Source organism: Dermacentor silvarum, chromosome 3, assembly GCF_013339745.2.
Source record: "Dermacentor silvarum isolate Dsil-2018 chromosome 3, BIME_Dsil_1.4, whole genome shotgun sequence".
In the NCBI taxonomy this organism is placed as follows: domain Eukaryota; kingdom Metazoa; phylum Arthropoda; class Arachnida; order Ixodida; family Ixodidae; genus Dermacentor; species Dermacentor silvarum.
The window spans coordinates 226,375,307-226,389,330 of record NC_051156.1 but is presented as its reverse complement, the minus strand read 5'-3'; the positions used below and the strand labels follow the sequence as shown (position 1 = coordinate 226,389,330).

Genomic DNA, 14,024 nt, shown 5'->3' with positions numbered 1-14,024 from the left:
CCCGAGAGAACAAGCGTAGAAAGTTGCACGCGTTCTCGGTATGGTTTTTTCATGGCTTTATTTATTGACATTCAGCACTCACCGAGCCGCCAGTTTGCTGCTGCAGGGGCACCATTAGGAGGTTTGATGAAGACCGCATTGAGGGAACAGCTGCTCGCGAAAGGACTGGCCTCTGGGGCACGCCAAGATACTTTCCGAGGGCAGGTTTATATACATAATCCGAGGGCAAAAAATGCAGAGAGCACACCATCGGTTTCTCTGGCTCTTTTGCCGTTTTATCATCGGCAGAGCACTGAGCGATTGCGAACGCCGGGGCTCATCGCGCGGCACCACATAAAAGGACACAGTCGGGTCAACACTGCCGCTGCCCCTGAACAAGCGCCTTGCGCCGTTGATACAGCCCTCAACACTACACACACGAGGCATTTTCCAGCTGTTTCCCGCGAAGTCAAAGTTTTTTTGAGCCACGCAACACGCAACTAAACACTGTAACACTAATGTAGAGCGGAACAGGCACGCGCAGTGATGCATAGAGAAAAAACGAAACTACGAAACTATCACGACCGCATGTTACGCCACGCCATTTTTTCATACTTATTTAATTTTGCGCTAAACTTCCTCGCTTGAAACGTTTTAAAAAGTTGGCAAATGCAGTTTATGTAGGTTTAAGGTATATTTCATTTTGTGTTTTATTAACAGCGATAAATCGCTCTCGACCAATCGCGATCGGGCTGCGTTTGTGATCTGTGACGTTACGAACGTGTAATGCGGGAAATACAAAGGGGCGTCAGCACCTATCCTTCAGTTTTTCGCTTTTTTCTCGCTTATTAAACCTCTGTTTGCAGTAAGAATGGTATGACTGTGATCGTGAAAGGATAATCCACCATTTAAGCTCAACTTCCGGTTTCTCTTTAGTGTCCCTTTAAACACTTGTAGCTTTTAATTGGGCACACTAAAGTACAATTTTGGTGAGAAAGCTTTTCTTGAGAGGTGCTCTCAAAAGGTTGAACAATTCTGTCAGGCTTGACTAAAGTCATCTTGAATCTTTCAATAAAAAATGAGAAAATCGCAAAGCAGATGTTAGCAAACATCAACATTTGAAAGCATGACTACACTGTTCTTTTCTAAATGCACTTATAACATTATTAGAAAGCACAACTACATTCTCCCTTAAAAAGGTTGCTGTCCTCCACCAATGCAAGAGTAAGCTGAGATGGAGCAACACTCCATGTGGTCCTGCTCACTCGTAGACCCTCTTATAATGCACAACCTATTATATACACTAGCTTTGGAAATGACGACCATGTAAATTAGCCAAAAAGAAAGTAAATTAGCCAAAAAGAAAGAAAAAAGCCTAGATACTTTTAATGCAAATGGTATGGTTCAAGCTAACACAAAAATCCACAACTTGAGCAAGAACTTTGGCAGACTGAAACTGATTAAGTTATCACGGTTTACATATTGACTCAGCAATTAAAGTACAGTAAAGCCTTACCTGAATTATCCCAGTCTCATTGTTCGCCAGCATGATGGTGATGAAGCAAGTCTCAGGACGAATAGCCGACACAATTTCTTCAGCAGACACACTACCAGTGGCCTTTGAGACCGGAACAATTGTGAGATCTGTACAGGTCATACGGAAAAATAATTCATAGCAAGGCAAAAAAAAAAAAAAAGAAACAAGGAAAGTCCTAGAATTGCTCTGCCGCTGAATATACAGGGTGTTTCAGCGAACACTTTCAAAATTTATATAAGGTTGCCTGTAGCAGATAGCCCAATTCTAGTTAATGAGCTGGTCTGTTCGAAGAGGCAGACATTACTTGCACTAAAAATTGAAATGCATAATCAGCTAATTAACAAAAATGTACTAATTAAGCTTTTAACTAATTACCTGATGGCCCGTATTGCAATTTAGAAATTGTAGCCGTGGATTTCGCAAGGCGAATCCACTTAAAATTAATTCTCAGGATGACACCAGTTTTGAGATATTAATTCCCGAACTTTGGGGAGAAATGCACTGGCGTTCCAGTTAATTTTGTGTTTCAATGCATAAAGCGACGTTTTGTTATGAACCTAACTGGAACGCCAATGCATTTCTCTGCAAAGTTCAGGAATTAATATCTCAAAACTGGTGTCATCCCAAGAATTCGTTCCAAGTGGATCCGCCTTGCGAACTCCACGGCTACAATTTCTAAATTGCAATATGGGCCATCAGGTTTTTAGTTAAAAACTTAATTAGTGAATTGCTGCTAATTATTTGCTTATGCATTTCAATTTCTTTCGCAAGTAACGTCCGCCTCTATGAGTAGACCAGCTCATAACTAGAATTGTACCATCTGCCACAGGCAACCTTTAAGAATTTTTGAAAGTGTTCGCTGAAACACCCTGTATATATAGTCATCAATTCTACCGCTACAGATGTGCTGGTTAATGACTCTGTTCTTCTCGGAATTACACAAGGAAACAACAAACACTGCCTAAATATTGTCACTGTAACAACACATCACTTCAAGTGCATCATTCCTGAATAGCTTTCCAGAAGCATTATGCTATACACTTATAATGGCAATGGCAAGCATTGTTGATGGTTTCTCCATAATTGATCTAAATTGGAGTATTTACTTGAATTTGATACCTGCTGTCTTTCTATCTCTAAAGATTGCACCTTTTATTCCTTTTTTTTTTTTTTTTGGCATTGCTTGTGTCACACACCTAGCTTCCTTTCAAACTTCATCAGTCTGCATGTTTAAAGGTCACAGGTTCAAGGCTCACACACTAAGCTAGGCTCATTTGCAGTTATTGTGTGACATATAGAGGCAGAGATATTAATAGTGAACATTTTTGAAGACACAAAATAAGAAGCTGAAACAAAATACACAAGTTCCTTCTTTCTGTGTAGTACCTGCTGTTTCAATGCTTCTCAAACACCACCAATGTAATGCCCTCCTGAGGCACAGTCATAGTTGAAGAACAAGTTTACCTAGTAAAGCTGCAACCTGGCAAATAAATTCTGCAAGAATCCGCAAGGTGGAGGAAGCTTAATAAAAGGCAAGAATTGTCATACACTCGACAGTATTACCGAAGCTATAAAGAAAGCCCATATGGGTTTCAGAGAAAGGTTCGCAGTTTTATAAAAGAAACATCTTTACTAGGCCAGGAAAAATCTTTCGTTAGCTGCAAAGCTTTATTTCGAAGCCCGTATGGGTTTCCTTTGTAGCTTTGTCTACTGTCGAGTGGGCGACAATTTTTGCTTTTCATAAAGCAGCTATTCGGGCCGGCTGGTTATACATAGTTTCAGATAAGCATGCTTTTTTTGCACAAAATCAATGCATAACCCACTTCAGAATGGGACGGGCCATACACGCTCTCTGTGTGGTGTGTGTCTTCTCCTATTCTGAAGTGTTTTCTGTATTGGTTTTATACAAAACAGCGCATTCATCTGAAACAAGCTTACCTATGCGCTCATCTTCATACAAGTCTTTCAATGTTAGCACGATTGAATTGTGTTCGATGTTGCTTGTGATAACATGAGGAATTCTGCAGTTTGAGAGAGATGCAAAGCTGCTCCTTGTCTTCTTGAAGTGACGCACAAGTGAATGAATAATCATGTTGTTGCTCTGAAAATACAAAGCACAAAACCCGTATTTAAATAGAAACAGCAGCTGAAACAGTAAGCTCATGTCTTAATGCATGCTAGGATAATGCATCACAGAATATGGACTTAATGCAATAATACCATGCAAATACTAGTACACAGTATGCAATACACAGTATGAATTTAAGGAACAGACCTCTGTCCCTCCTGATGTGAAGACAATTTCTGAAAGTGTGACAAAAAATTTGGTTAAGTTCCAATTTAGCAATGATATCAAGCTTTCAATAATACATAAATTATACACACCTGATGATGATGCTCCAATCATGTTCGCAACTGAAATACGAGCTTCATCTATTATCCTGCGTGCTTCAGTTCCTGCAAGTGAAAATTTTATAATTATGCGACTATACAGACACCGAAACTTCGAACACGCTTAATCATTTGGACAGCTTTGCGGCACAGCCACAGGTACATAGACTTAAAGTAGAAGGATGACTGAAATTTCGGACATCGACTGTACGGCCGTGTGCGAATTTGACCACCGAGTCGAGCAGAAATTGCAAGATTTTGGTTTTGATAAGTTGTCAGCCATGTCGGCAATGATAAGGATGGCACTGTTAAACATCATGGATCAATACCAACTAGCCCGGTCACATACCTTACTACAGTTTATTTCTAGTTCTTCAGGCCCTAATAACTCAGTGCTCACGCACTCGTTCTTTCTCGTAACCCTCATAGCCATCGCCATGTGCCGAGCTCGCGTGCTTTCATTCTGCATCCGTGCCAAGCAGCTTCCCCTAGAGGTACACATCATGAACAGTGGCTTCAGTTCATCCACTGGTCACACGATGAGGGTCTGCAAAATCTTGCAGTCTGAGTGGCTGAGACAAGGATGCCTGTACCGCGAGTCCCTGTACATCCAGATACAGCCCGAAAAAAACAAGCCTCGGAGCCAAGAAGAAAAGGTGGCGGGAGTTCAATGCACTCATCGACCATACGATAGAATAAATGTGGCTACAGGCCTTGCTTCGTCTCCACCACAACACGCCAACATCAAGTAAGGGACACAGCGGGGCTGTTGACACGGACGGTCATGTCTCCCTACCTGACTTCGTGAAAAGCAGCCTCGCTCATGGGCCTAAGTTTGCAGTCAGCGCTTGTTTCCGTTTGTCGCCTCTTTCGCCGTCCTTTATCTAAGTTTGCACTGTCAAACATCATGGAATACAAAGACTGCTGGAAATCTGACGCTGAGGAATTTCAGGAAAGGTACTCCCATGGCACTTCGGACACTGAAACAATGCAACACTCATTTTGAACACTACCATATGCAGTGCACTTTTTGTATTAGGTCCACTGTATTCTTGAGACTTAAACCAGCCAAAATACAAAAACGGAGGAGACATGGCACGCACCATGACTGGTTGTGGTATGTGCCATGTCTCTCCCCTGTTTTTCGTATTTTTACTGGTTTAATTCTCAGGAATATGTACCAATTGACCCAGACCGCAACTCTTCTGCATGTGGCAGTTGCTACGGCTTTCATTGTTTCCCCTGATCTTTGGCTTAATGCCCCACTTAATCTGTTTTCCCTGAATCCCCCACTTACACTTTGAAATGGCATTGGTCACCAAGTTGCTGGCACCTCTTTGTGGGCCTGAAATTGCAGCAGTCCCCCATTTTGCTGAGTCCAATAATTGCATTGCTGGTTCATGAACAAATTGATTGGCACTGCCAACGTCTGTCAAGGTTGTGTATAGAAGGAGGGTTAAGATTGCTTGTCCACTGTTAAAAGGAGCAAATCATGGTGCTAGTTTTTTCACAACTCCCTTCTTGAGAACAATTACAGTTGAACCTTTGATGTAACCAAGCAAATTGGTTTGCTGCAAGCTGGGTGGTGCACATATTCATAGCAGATAATGCACTGGTGTCGCCGATTCCACACAAGCCACAATAACTTGTCTATGCACTAATTTGTTTTCTTTTACCAGCGGGCTACCCAGCATGCAGCACTTCAGGATTTTTCTCGAGAAATAAAATGAACTTTCACAGGTACTAGCAAAGCAATTATAGATTACTTCACCTCCATCATGGTTGCTTGTTGGATTTCCCCAAGCCACCTGCAGGGCATATATGATGGATTTCTGCACTTCTTCCTCTACCGGGGCAGTTGCATTATAGTCGAGGTAGACACTAGGTGGAAGAAAGGACAAGTTATGAAGCAACATAACGCACAATTTTTTTATGTTTGATCTTCCCGATAACTGAAAACGCTGGGATAGTGCAAGATCAAACAGCACTCACTCAGACGGAATCAAGCCAGCAGGACGACGAGCCAACCAACGACTATATTATTTTGTACACTGTAAGCACGTTTCCAGTCTTGCCTACTTAATATGGGCACAGCGGGAAACGCAGGCTTGGGAACGTTGTCCTGTTGGCTCAGACCTCCCTATAATACCGTGCGATGCCCCCTTCCCAACTCCTGCTTTATCATTTCTTCCTTGAATTACATAAATGGGCATGCATAAGGACATGCTTTCAAAACACTCGGTGTGATCGTCATGAATTGCGTGCGCTCATGTAAATATTGCAATAATAACATTACCAACGATGCCCATTGTTAGGTTCCATCGCAGAGCAGCAGTACAGACGAAGCGCACAGCGGTCTCGACCTTGCAAATGCCACGACTAGGCACAAACTGCAAGTAGTTCAAGCAGCGCTCAAGTGCTCAAATGTGACGTGCCACCGCACCACTCGACGAGCCTCTTCAGGCGTCTTGTTAAGGCGTGTCGAGATAGCAGTGGAAAGCACGATTGGTGAAAGAGCAAAAGAATGCCGCCTCATCACGTGCTGTCTGCACAGAGTTCCGAGTTTCTCGAGTTACGAGCCGATGTCAAAGAACCATAAAAATCGTACTATCGCAGTTGGCGCAGCTGGCAAGCGGGCGGCGCGCCGGGACCCAGCGAAATTTCTTCCACAGCTATTCTGCTGTCTATGGTCACGGGAGAAACAACCTAGACGTTAGCCAAAGCCAGCCAAAAGCGTAGACAAGCCATGGAGAAGTGTAAAGCACGGTGTAAAGCCATGGAGTATTTTTCCTTCCTCCATGAGACAAGCGTACACTCCCATCAGTGTACTCCCATAGAGCCATGCATACATGGAGTATGCACGGCTTTAAAGCTAGCACGCCAGCTGCGCCCGTGCGGAATCGGTTTATTATTTGGTAAAAATGATTGCGAACGATCTCGTAGTAAAGTCCCATCGAATCTGTGCCACGTGCAATTTCACAAAGTAGACGCAAGACCTTTGTGAAATGTGGAAATATTTATTTTGCTCTATATAAAAGCTCGTTCTGCGCTTTGTGCGTTCATCCAATGTTGTGACACCAGGTAAGCAGTAGTTCCCGTATGAAGCTCCACCGGACAGCACCAGCTGAAAAAAAGTCAATTACAAGCATGTTACATTTACAAGCACGTAACAGCATGTTACAAGCATGTGTCATTTTGGTATTTAGACAAAGGAATACTGCGTGTAGAGGCGAAACGTGCGAAAGCGGTGAATGGGCGGCATTACAAACAAAAGCAATTCGCGTTTACATACATGGCGTAGCAAATATCCGACTCATCCCAAACAATACCATAAAATATGAAAACATCTGATTTCCAAGCGTTCCCCCATTTCCGGGCATTATTCCATTCAGTTTGACAGCACAAATACACGGGCGACTTCGCGTTTCCAAAACTTGGCCTCGGGCGACGCGACGGTACGCTACATACATAGAGACGGACGCAACAGGCACTCAAGACAAATGCGTGGGTGCAAAGCCTTTTTTCAGTCCTTTAGAAGACGGAATTTTCGAATTACAAGTTTCTGATATGTTCGTCGGCGTTATCTTACGCGCGTTCTGCCGGCGCCAGCAGCACACCCCATGTTATAACTCTAGGCAATCGTCCATCGCGTTTTCAACAGGCGTGAGTACCGAAAGAAGGTATATATGTTGTTGCGGAGCCACAAGAAACGTCACAGACTTGTCCCTCTAAGATTCGTTACACGCCAAACTAACTACCACGGCCGAGCTGCTTATCGCTAACTGCGTCACAGCGCGCTGTGCGGCCAGCGTGCCTCAAAACTACCCCAGAAAGTAACGAAATTACTTTTCAGTAATGTCTGGCGTCAGAGAAATCGGCACAAACTTCTCCTAGCAAGATGCACTAGACTACGCACCACGGCCGAGTTCTCGCTAACTGCGACACGGCGCCCTGTGCGGCCAGTATGGCTCAAAAACCAAAATAAGTTACCATAATCCCCTAGGAAGCGTCAGAAACATGTCTCAGCACGATTCATTAACTCAAATTAACTGCGCCAGGATGGCCGAGCTGTCTTTCGCTAACTGCGTCTTAAGTCTCGGTCCCGTGCCGTAAGCAATTGCGTCGTAGACTGTGAAACAAGATTTCTCACCTTGCCGTAGTCCAATAGTGCAGTGGTGTCTTGTCCCAGTGCAGAAGGAACGCAAGAATACGCCGAGAGCCCAATAAAAACCAGGTTACATAAAAATAAAAAAAAAGGGGGGGGGGGGGGAGCAGAGAGAGAGACAGACGATCGAGTCGCCGCGCGCGAGCGCTCAAACGCGCGTGCAGCCATCCTCGCTGGCTTCGGGGGAGTGTCTGGCCAATGCCTCCTTTAGAAGATACTACTGGTGTTTATTATACATAAGGAAGAGACGCTTAATTCTGCAGCCCATCAGGGAGCACGGCGCAGCGTCGTAGGGGAGAGGGGAGTAGGAGGTAAAGAAAAAGATAAGAGAGATAGTTCAGGGTAGAGTGTACTAGACACTCTAGTTCAGGGGGCTCGTCCCGCGTGAGCCGAGAAGCTGGTTCCTGCCCCTCTCCTCTTTCCTCTCCTCCACCGATGGATGGATGGATGGATGAGGCTGAACCCGTTATATCGGGCGGTGGCATACGCCACCTAGCCATGACTATATTAACATATTTTGTACTTTGTGGTGGGTGAAATTTCACCCCTGCGTTGATTTTAGCCACCAATCAGATAACCTTCGTTTGGTTATTTCTACCCGCTTAAAGTCTATTTTGCCTTCACTGACCCTAAACCCCAATGCTTTGAAAAGATCAGCCCCGTTGCTTTGCATTGTAGGCTTAAGCCTTTTACAGAAAAGTATGAGGCGTTCAGCCGTTTCCTCTTCTTCTCCACATGCACCGCACAACGTGTCTATACCTTCGTACTTGACTCGGTACATCTTAGTCCACAATACTCCCGTCCTGGCTTCAAACAACAAAGAGCTTCCCTTAGGATTGTCAGAGATATTTTCTTTCGCAATTTCGTGCTTGAAAGTTCTGTATGTTCCCATTTCTGATTTCGTCTGCATTCCTGTTTTCCACAGACCCCTCTCTGTTTCTTTAACCTTTTTCTTAACCGCCGTTTCCTGGTTTGCACCCCTCCTGCAGTCCAAATATTTGATTGACAATTTCCAATTTCCTGGTCAGCTTCCTCCATTTTGTATCAACATTCCTCATGTACAAATAACTGAAAACTCTCCTTGCCCACCGCTTTTCTGCCATTTCTCTCAATCGCTCCTCAAATTCTATCTTGCTGCTGGCTTCCCTGCCCTCAAATGACGTTCATCCCATGTCACCCTGTACCCCCTGATTTGGTGTATTTCCGTGTGCTCCCAGAGCAAGTCCACCTACCCCTCACTGCTTAACTTCCAACCTTGCTCGAACCTCTGATCTCATGCACAGGACCGCATTGCCGAAAGTCAAACTAGGGACCCTTTCCAAATCCCTCTCACCACTTCGTACCTATTGTAATTTCACAGCGCCCTATTTTTCATCACAGCTGCATTTCTGCTACCTTTAGCCGTCACATATTTTTCATGTTCCGTTAGGTACTCAGCCCCATTGTTTATCCACACTCCAAGATATTTGTACTTATCTACCACCTCCAGCGTAACCTCCTGTATCCTATGCTTCGCTGCCCTGATTATCATTAAAAATCATGAGTGCCGATTTTTCTTTACTAAACTTCAAACCTAAGCTATCTCCCTCTTTACCACAGATGGCCGCCATTAATCTCTGCAAGTCTTCCTTGCTGTCAGCCATAAGTACAATGTCATCCGCGTGCATCAGTCCTGGTAGAGTGTAGTCCTGGTAATGACTGTTTAATCCATTCCCCTTGCCTGAAAAAGGAAAGGTTGAAGCCAAGTCCGCTCCTCTAATTTTTTTCTCTTATCCTTGTAAATACAGCATGAACAACAGAAGTGACAGAGGGCACCCCTGCCCAAGCCCCTGCTGTATCTCTATATAGGCCCATGCAGATACCTTGTTTTCCCATTTTATAAGCACCTTGTTACTTTTATAGATATCTTATAAAAGATTACTCCATCTTCCACATCTAGAGTGTCCAGTATGTCCCACAAATCCTTTTGGATTACACTGTCATAGGCTCCCTTGATATCCAGAAATGCGAGCCATAGGGGCCTGTGTTCCTTTTCTGCTATTTCAATACACTGCGTCAACGAGAACAGATTATCTTCTAACCTTCTTTGTTTCCGGAACCCATTTTGTAGTTCCCCCAGCACCTCCTCGCTCTCCACCCATGCCTGCAGTCTGTCCTTTATAATCTGCATCACCACCCTGTAAACCACTGACGTCACTGTTATGGGACGGTAGTTGTTTATGTCGGCTTTGTCCCCCTTTCCCTTATATATATCATGCTCATCCTGCTCAGTCTCCACCCGTCGGGGACTTTACCTTCCATTATCATTTCGCTCACTGCCTCTCTTAATGCTTTCTTAGATTTTGGGCCCAATGTCTTTGTTAACATAATTGGGATGCCATCAGGACCGGTCGACGTGCTACTAGGAACCCTCTTCTCTGCCCTTTCCCACTCGCTTTGTTCAAGTGAAGCCACTACACTAACCAGTCTATCGCTCACTGCCTCTCTTATTGCTTTCTTAGATTTTGGACCCAATGTCTTTATTAACATAATTGGGGTGCCATTAGGACCGGTCGACGTGCTACTAGGAACCCTCTTCTCTGCCCTTTCCGACTCGCTTTGTGCCAGTGGAGCCACTGCACTGACTAGTCCATCCTCACCTGATTGAGCACATGCTATGTTTCTTTCTTTAAATTTTTCTGTCATCATTGTTCTTATATGTTCCATTGCCTCATCTCCCTCTAGTCGAACACCTTGAGCTGTAACTACAAACCTCTGCTCTAGGCTAGTCTTATTACTCAAGGAGTTGAGATGTTTCCAAAATTTCTTCGCTGCTTTTCTATCCTTTTTGTTTACTTCTGACAACCATTGGCTCCCATTTCTTCTGATCTTCTCATTGATCAAATGGGATGCTTCCCTTCTACAGTTTAAAAAGTTATTCCATTTTCTGCCTACGTCAGCTTCTGGTTCACCCCTCTGCTTTAATTGAATATCTGTGTTCCCTGGATGCTTCCTGACGTTTCTCTATGGCCTTCTTAACCTCCTCATCCCACCAGCTCTTGGGTTTACGTCTTCTGTTCCTTGGCGCTGAGCCGTGCTCCCTCCATGGCTGCAGAAGATAGCGCCAACATTTCCCTTTCCACATGAACCACTTACTACTACTTCTGTTTCCGTTTGTCCTGACTCGTACCTTAGTAAGCTCTAGCTCAAATAGCCCTGTTAAATTTGCATATGTCCATTCTGTTTTTGTATCCTCTGAAATTACTTCCTCAATTTGCTGGGTTGCTATTTCAAGCTGCTTTTCCGAGTAAAATATCCCACCTGGTTGTTTATCTTGCCTCCTACCTAGTACTTTCATTTCCCTTGAGGCAAACCCGGTTAGCCTCAAGTAGCGCCACCGCTACTTGTAAGTAGCGGTGGCGCTACTTACAACCCTACGTTAGGGTGCCTCGATGCCAGCGCCGCCGTTCAGGGTGGTGCCAACCTTTGACCGCCCCCGCGCCGCCGCTTTCTCGCTGCGACGCCATATTGTGTCACAGCTAGCCGTTGCGATTGCTTGGTGCCGGTGCTGAGTTCGAGGCACAGTGCGCGCGGATGCTTCGCGGACGCTTCTACTTGCTAGACAGTGTTCAGCCGCATGACTGACAAGCTATCAAGTGCATCGTGTCGACATGACGGGCTGTTGTGTTCCCAAGTGCGCCGGATCGACGCGTAAAGGACTGCGTTGTTTTCGCTTCCCCCGGGACCCAGAGCGACGGAAGAGATGGGAAGCCCAAGTAAAGCGCGATCACTGGAAGGCAACGGATAACTCCTGCATTTGCAAGGTAAGTGTCAAGAATGTTTAGACTACCGCACCGTGTTTTTCATTTAAATAAGAAAGTATTCTCTGATCCTCGCTCACGTACCTATAGCACGTTCGCTCACGAACTAAGTAAGCACTGCACCGATGCTGTCTGAGTAGCGTATGGTTTGCGAGCGCGCGTCGCATAGCCTTTTTTCGTTCTGATGGGCGCAGTCTGTACCATTATTTTAAGGACTGACGAAGATGCTTAGCCGCGAAATAGTCTTACATTAGCTAGGAATCGTCACGTAAGCCACCTATTTTCCTTTTTCACGGGAAGCACACATCGTGTGTGTCTCTTGTTTCTTTTTTTTTTTTTCGGTACTGGTTATTTGGGACTAAAGAACGCAGTGCTTCGTCTGGGGAGAGCGGCTGTTTTGTACGTGGTAAGCGAAACATTGTGATTTTCTCTGATTTCTCGGGAGATATCTTGCGGACCTCAGGGTGTTACGTTACATAGCTGATTTTTTAGACTTGTACATATTTGTAGCGTGGTGATCGTAAGCCGATGGTCATTCGTGCTCATTCCCGATCGTAGTGGGTACTGTGACGGTCTTTAAATGCCTGTGCACGGTATTCCCAGGTGTAGTAGAGTTAAGGGGCATCATGGGACCAAAATGTTTCGGCGCTTTCTGGCATGGTGTCTGTTGTAGCCTGTGCATTTCTTCGAAACGTGTGAAGCGAGGTAATACAGCATTGCTTCTGCTAAAATTTATTTTTAAGCACTGTAATGGGTTCTCTGTATTTACAAGGCAACTTTTCATATCAATAATCACTTTTGTTGTTTTACCTGTACTTAGAAACACTTTGAAGAGGACCAGTACGAGGGAAATCGACAGGATGGGCGCCGTCTGTTAAAGTCAACAGCCCTACATCATCATGGACTATATTTTCGAAGTGAAAAACATTGCTAATCTGTATTTGACTGTCTTAGTTTCATTTACGGTTTTTGTACGTGATATGTATGCAGTGTTGTTTATTTTTTCAATGTAGTTATCAGTGTTATAATGGTTAGTTATGAAATGTTCTGTACTCGCCATCGATGTGTTTGGCTGATGCGACGTATTCGATGGTAGCTGATGTATGTATTCTGGCTGGATATCTGGCTGGATATCTTGATTAATATTACCCGCGGTTGCGTTTTCTTGCTTGCATTCTTGTTTTCGATTTATATTGTGTGTAATAAGGTTGATGTACTTACTTGAACCCCCCCCCCCCCCCCCCCCCCGTGTAATGAATAAATAAAAAAAACTCTCTATCCCGAATTGTGTGTCGAGCCTACCTTGCGAATTAATTTTTTTATCTAGTCCTTCAACATAACCTTCAGGCGCCACACAGTACATACAATTTTTCATGTACATATCTCTTTCATGATAGATTGTACTAGACATTTTAAGTAAATGTATTTTGTGCATCGTTTGATTTCTTGTGTGTACTACGCAAGATTGACACAGACAAGTTACGTTACATTTTTCTCTACAGCACTAACTAAACCTTATTTTCACATCGCAGTTATTTTTACACCAGCTTAATCCTGTCAGCACACAGTTTTGTGGGCAAAAAAAGCAAAAATTGCGCGTAGTTATCGTCAATAAATTGCAACGAACGCGAAGAGCACGCGCAACGCAAGGGAAACTAACCACCGTGCGCGAGTGGCTGGCTACGGTAAAGGAGGCGTGACGTGTAAACCAAAATACAACAGCGAAAAAGAAAAACTTCCACACACAGGGGGTCGCAAACCTTATATACCAAGCATCGAAGCGCAAAAAAAAATTGTGCGTATTTTAAACATACACACGGCATATTAAATGTGATTGAATTAGGCAACTTGGGGCATGTTCCCGGCGCAATACATTTACGTCTTCGACCTTCGACGAGTTATCGGCTATTGGTTATAAAGATATGCAGATGGGACACCGATAAAAAAATCCTCATCAAGGCAAAGCACTTGGAAGCGCGCCGCGAGTAACACTTTATGAACGCAAGCGTAGCTGAGTCTCAGCTCGTGTGACACAATATGGCGGCGCCAGCGGGGTTGTCTCCACCCTGGACGGCGGCGCTGGGCATCGAGGCACCCTACCCTACGTAAGTAGCGCCACCGCCATAGTTCCGATCTTTTTTCACACCGTGGT

General features: G+C 44.5%; 1 protein-coding gene across 2 annotated transcripts in view; it reads right to left on the bottom strand.

Annotated features, from left to right (window-relative positions):
* The window catches only part of LOC119446818 (selenocysteine lyase-like), a 41,172-nt gene extending 34,601 nt beyond the window's left edge, over nt 1-6,571 (bottom strand). For both annotated transcript variants that reach the window (XR_007466175.1, XM_037711380.2), the window contains exons 1-6: nt 6,204-6,571; nt 5,679-5,788; nt 3,902-3,973; nt 3,792-3,820; nt 3,455-3,617; nt 1,496-1,623 (exon numbers count right to left, since the gene is read on the bottom strand). Coding sequence is in view for 1 of the 2 variants with exons in the window: in XM_037711380.2 (XP_037567308.1) it covers nt 1,496-1,623; nt 3,455-3,617; nt 3,792-3,820; nt 3,902-3,973; nt 5,679-5,788; nt 6,204-6,229 (528 nt within the window). In the remaining variant the exon portion in view is untranslated. The remainder of the gene's footprint in view (nt 1-1,495; nt 1,624-3,454; nt 3,618-3,791; nt 3,821-3,901; nt 3,974-5,678; nt 5,789-6,203) is intronic.
* Nucleotides 6,572-14,024: the final 7,453 nt, after the last annotated feature.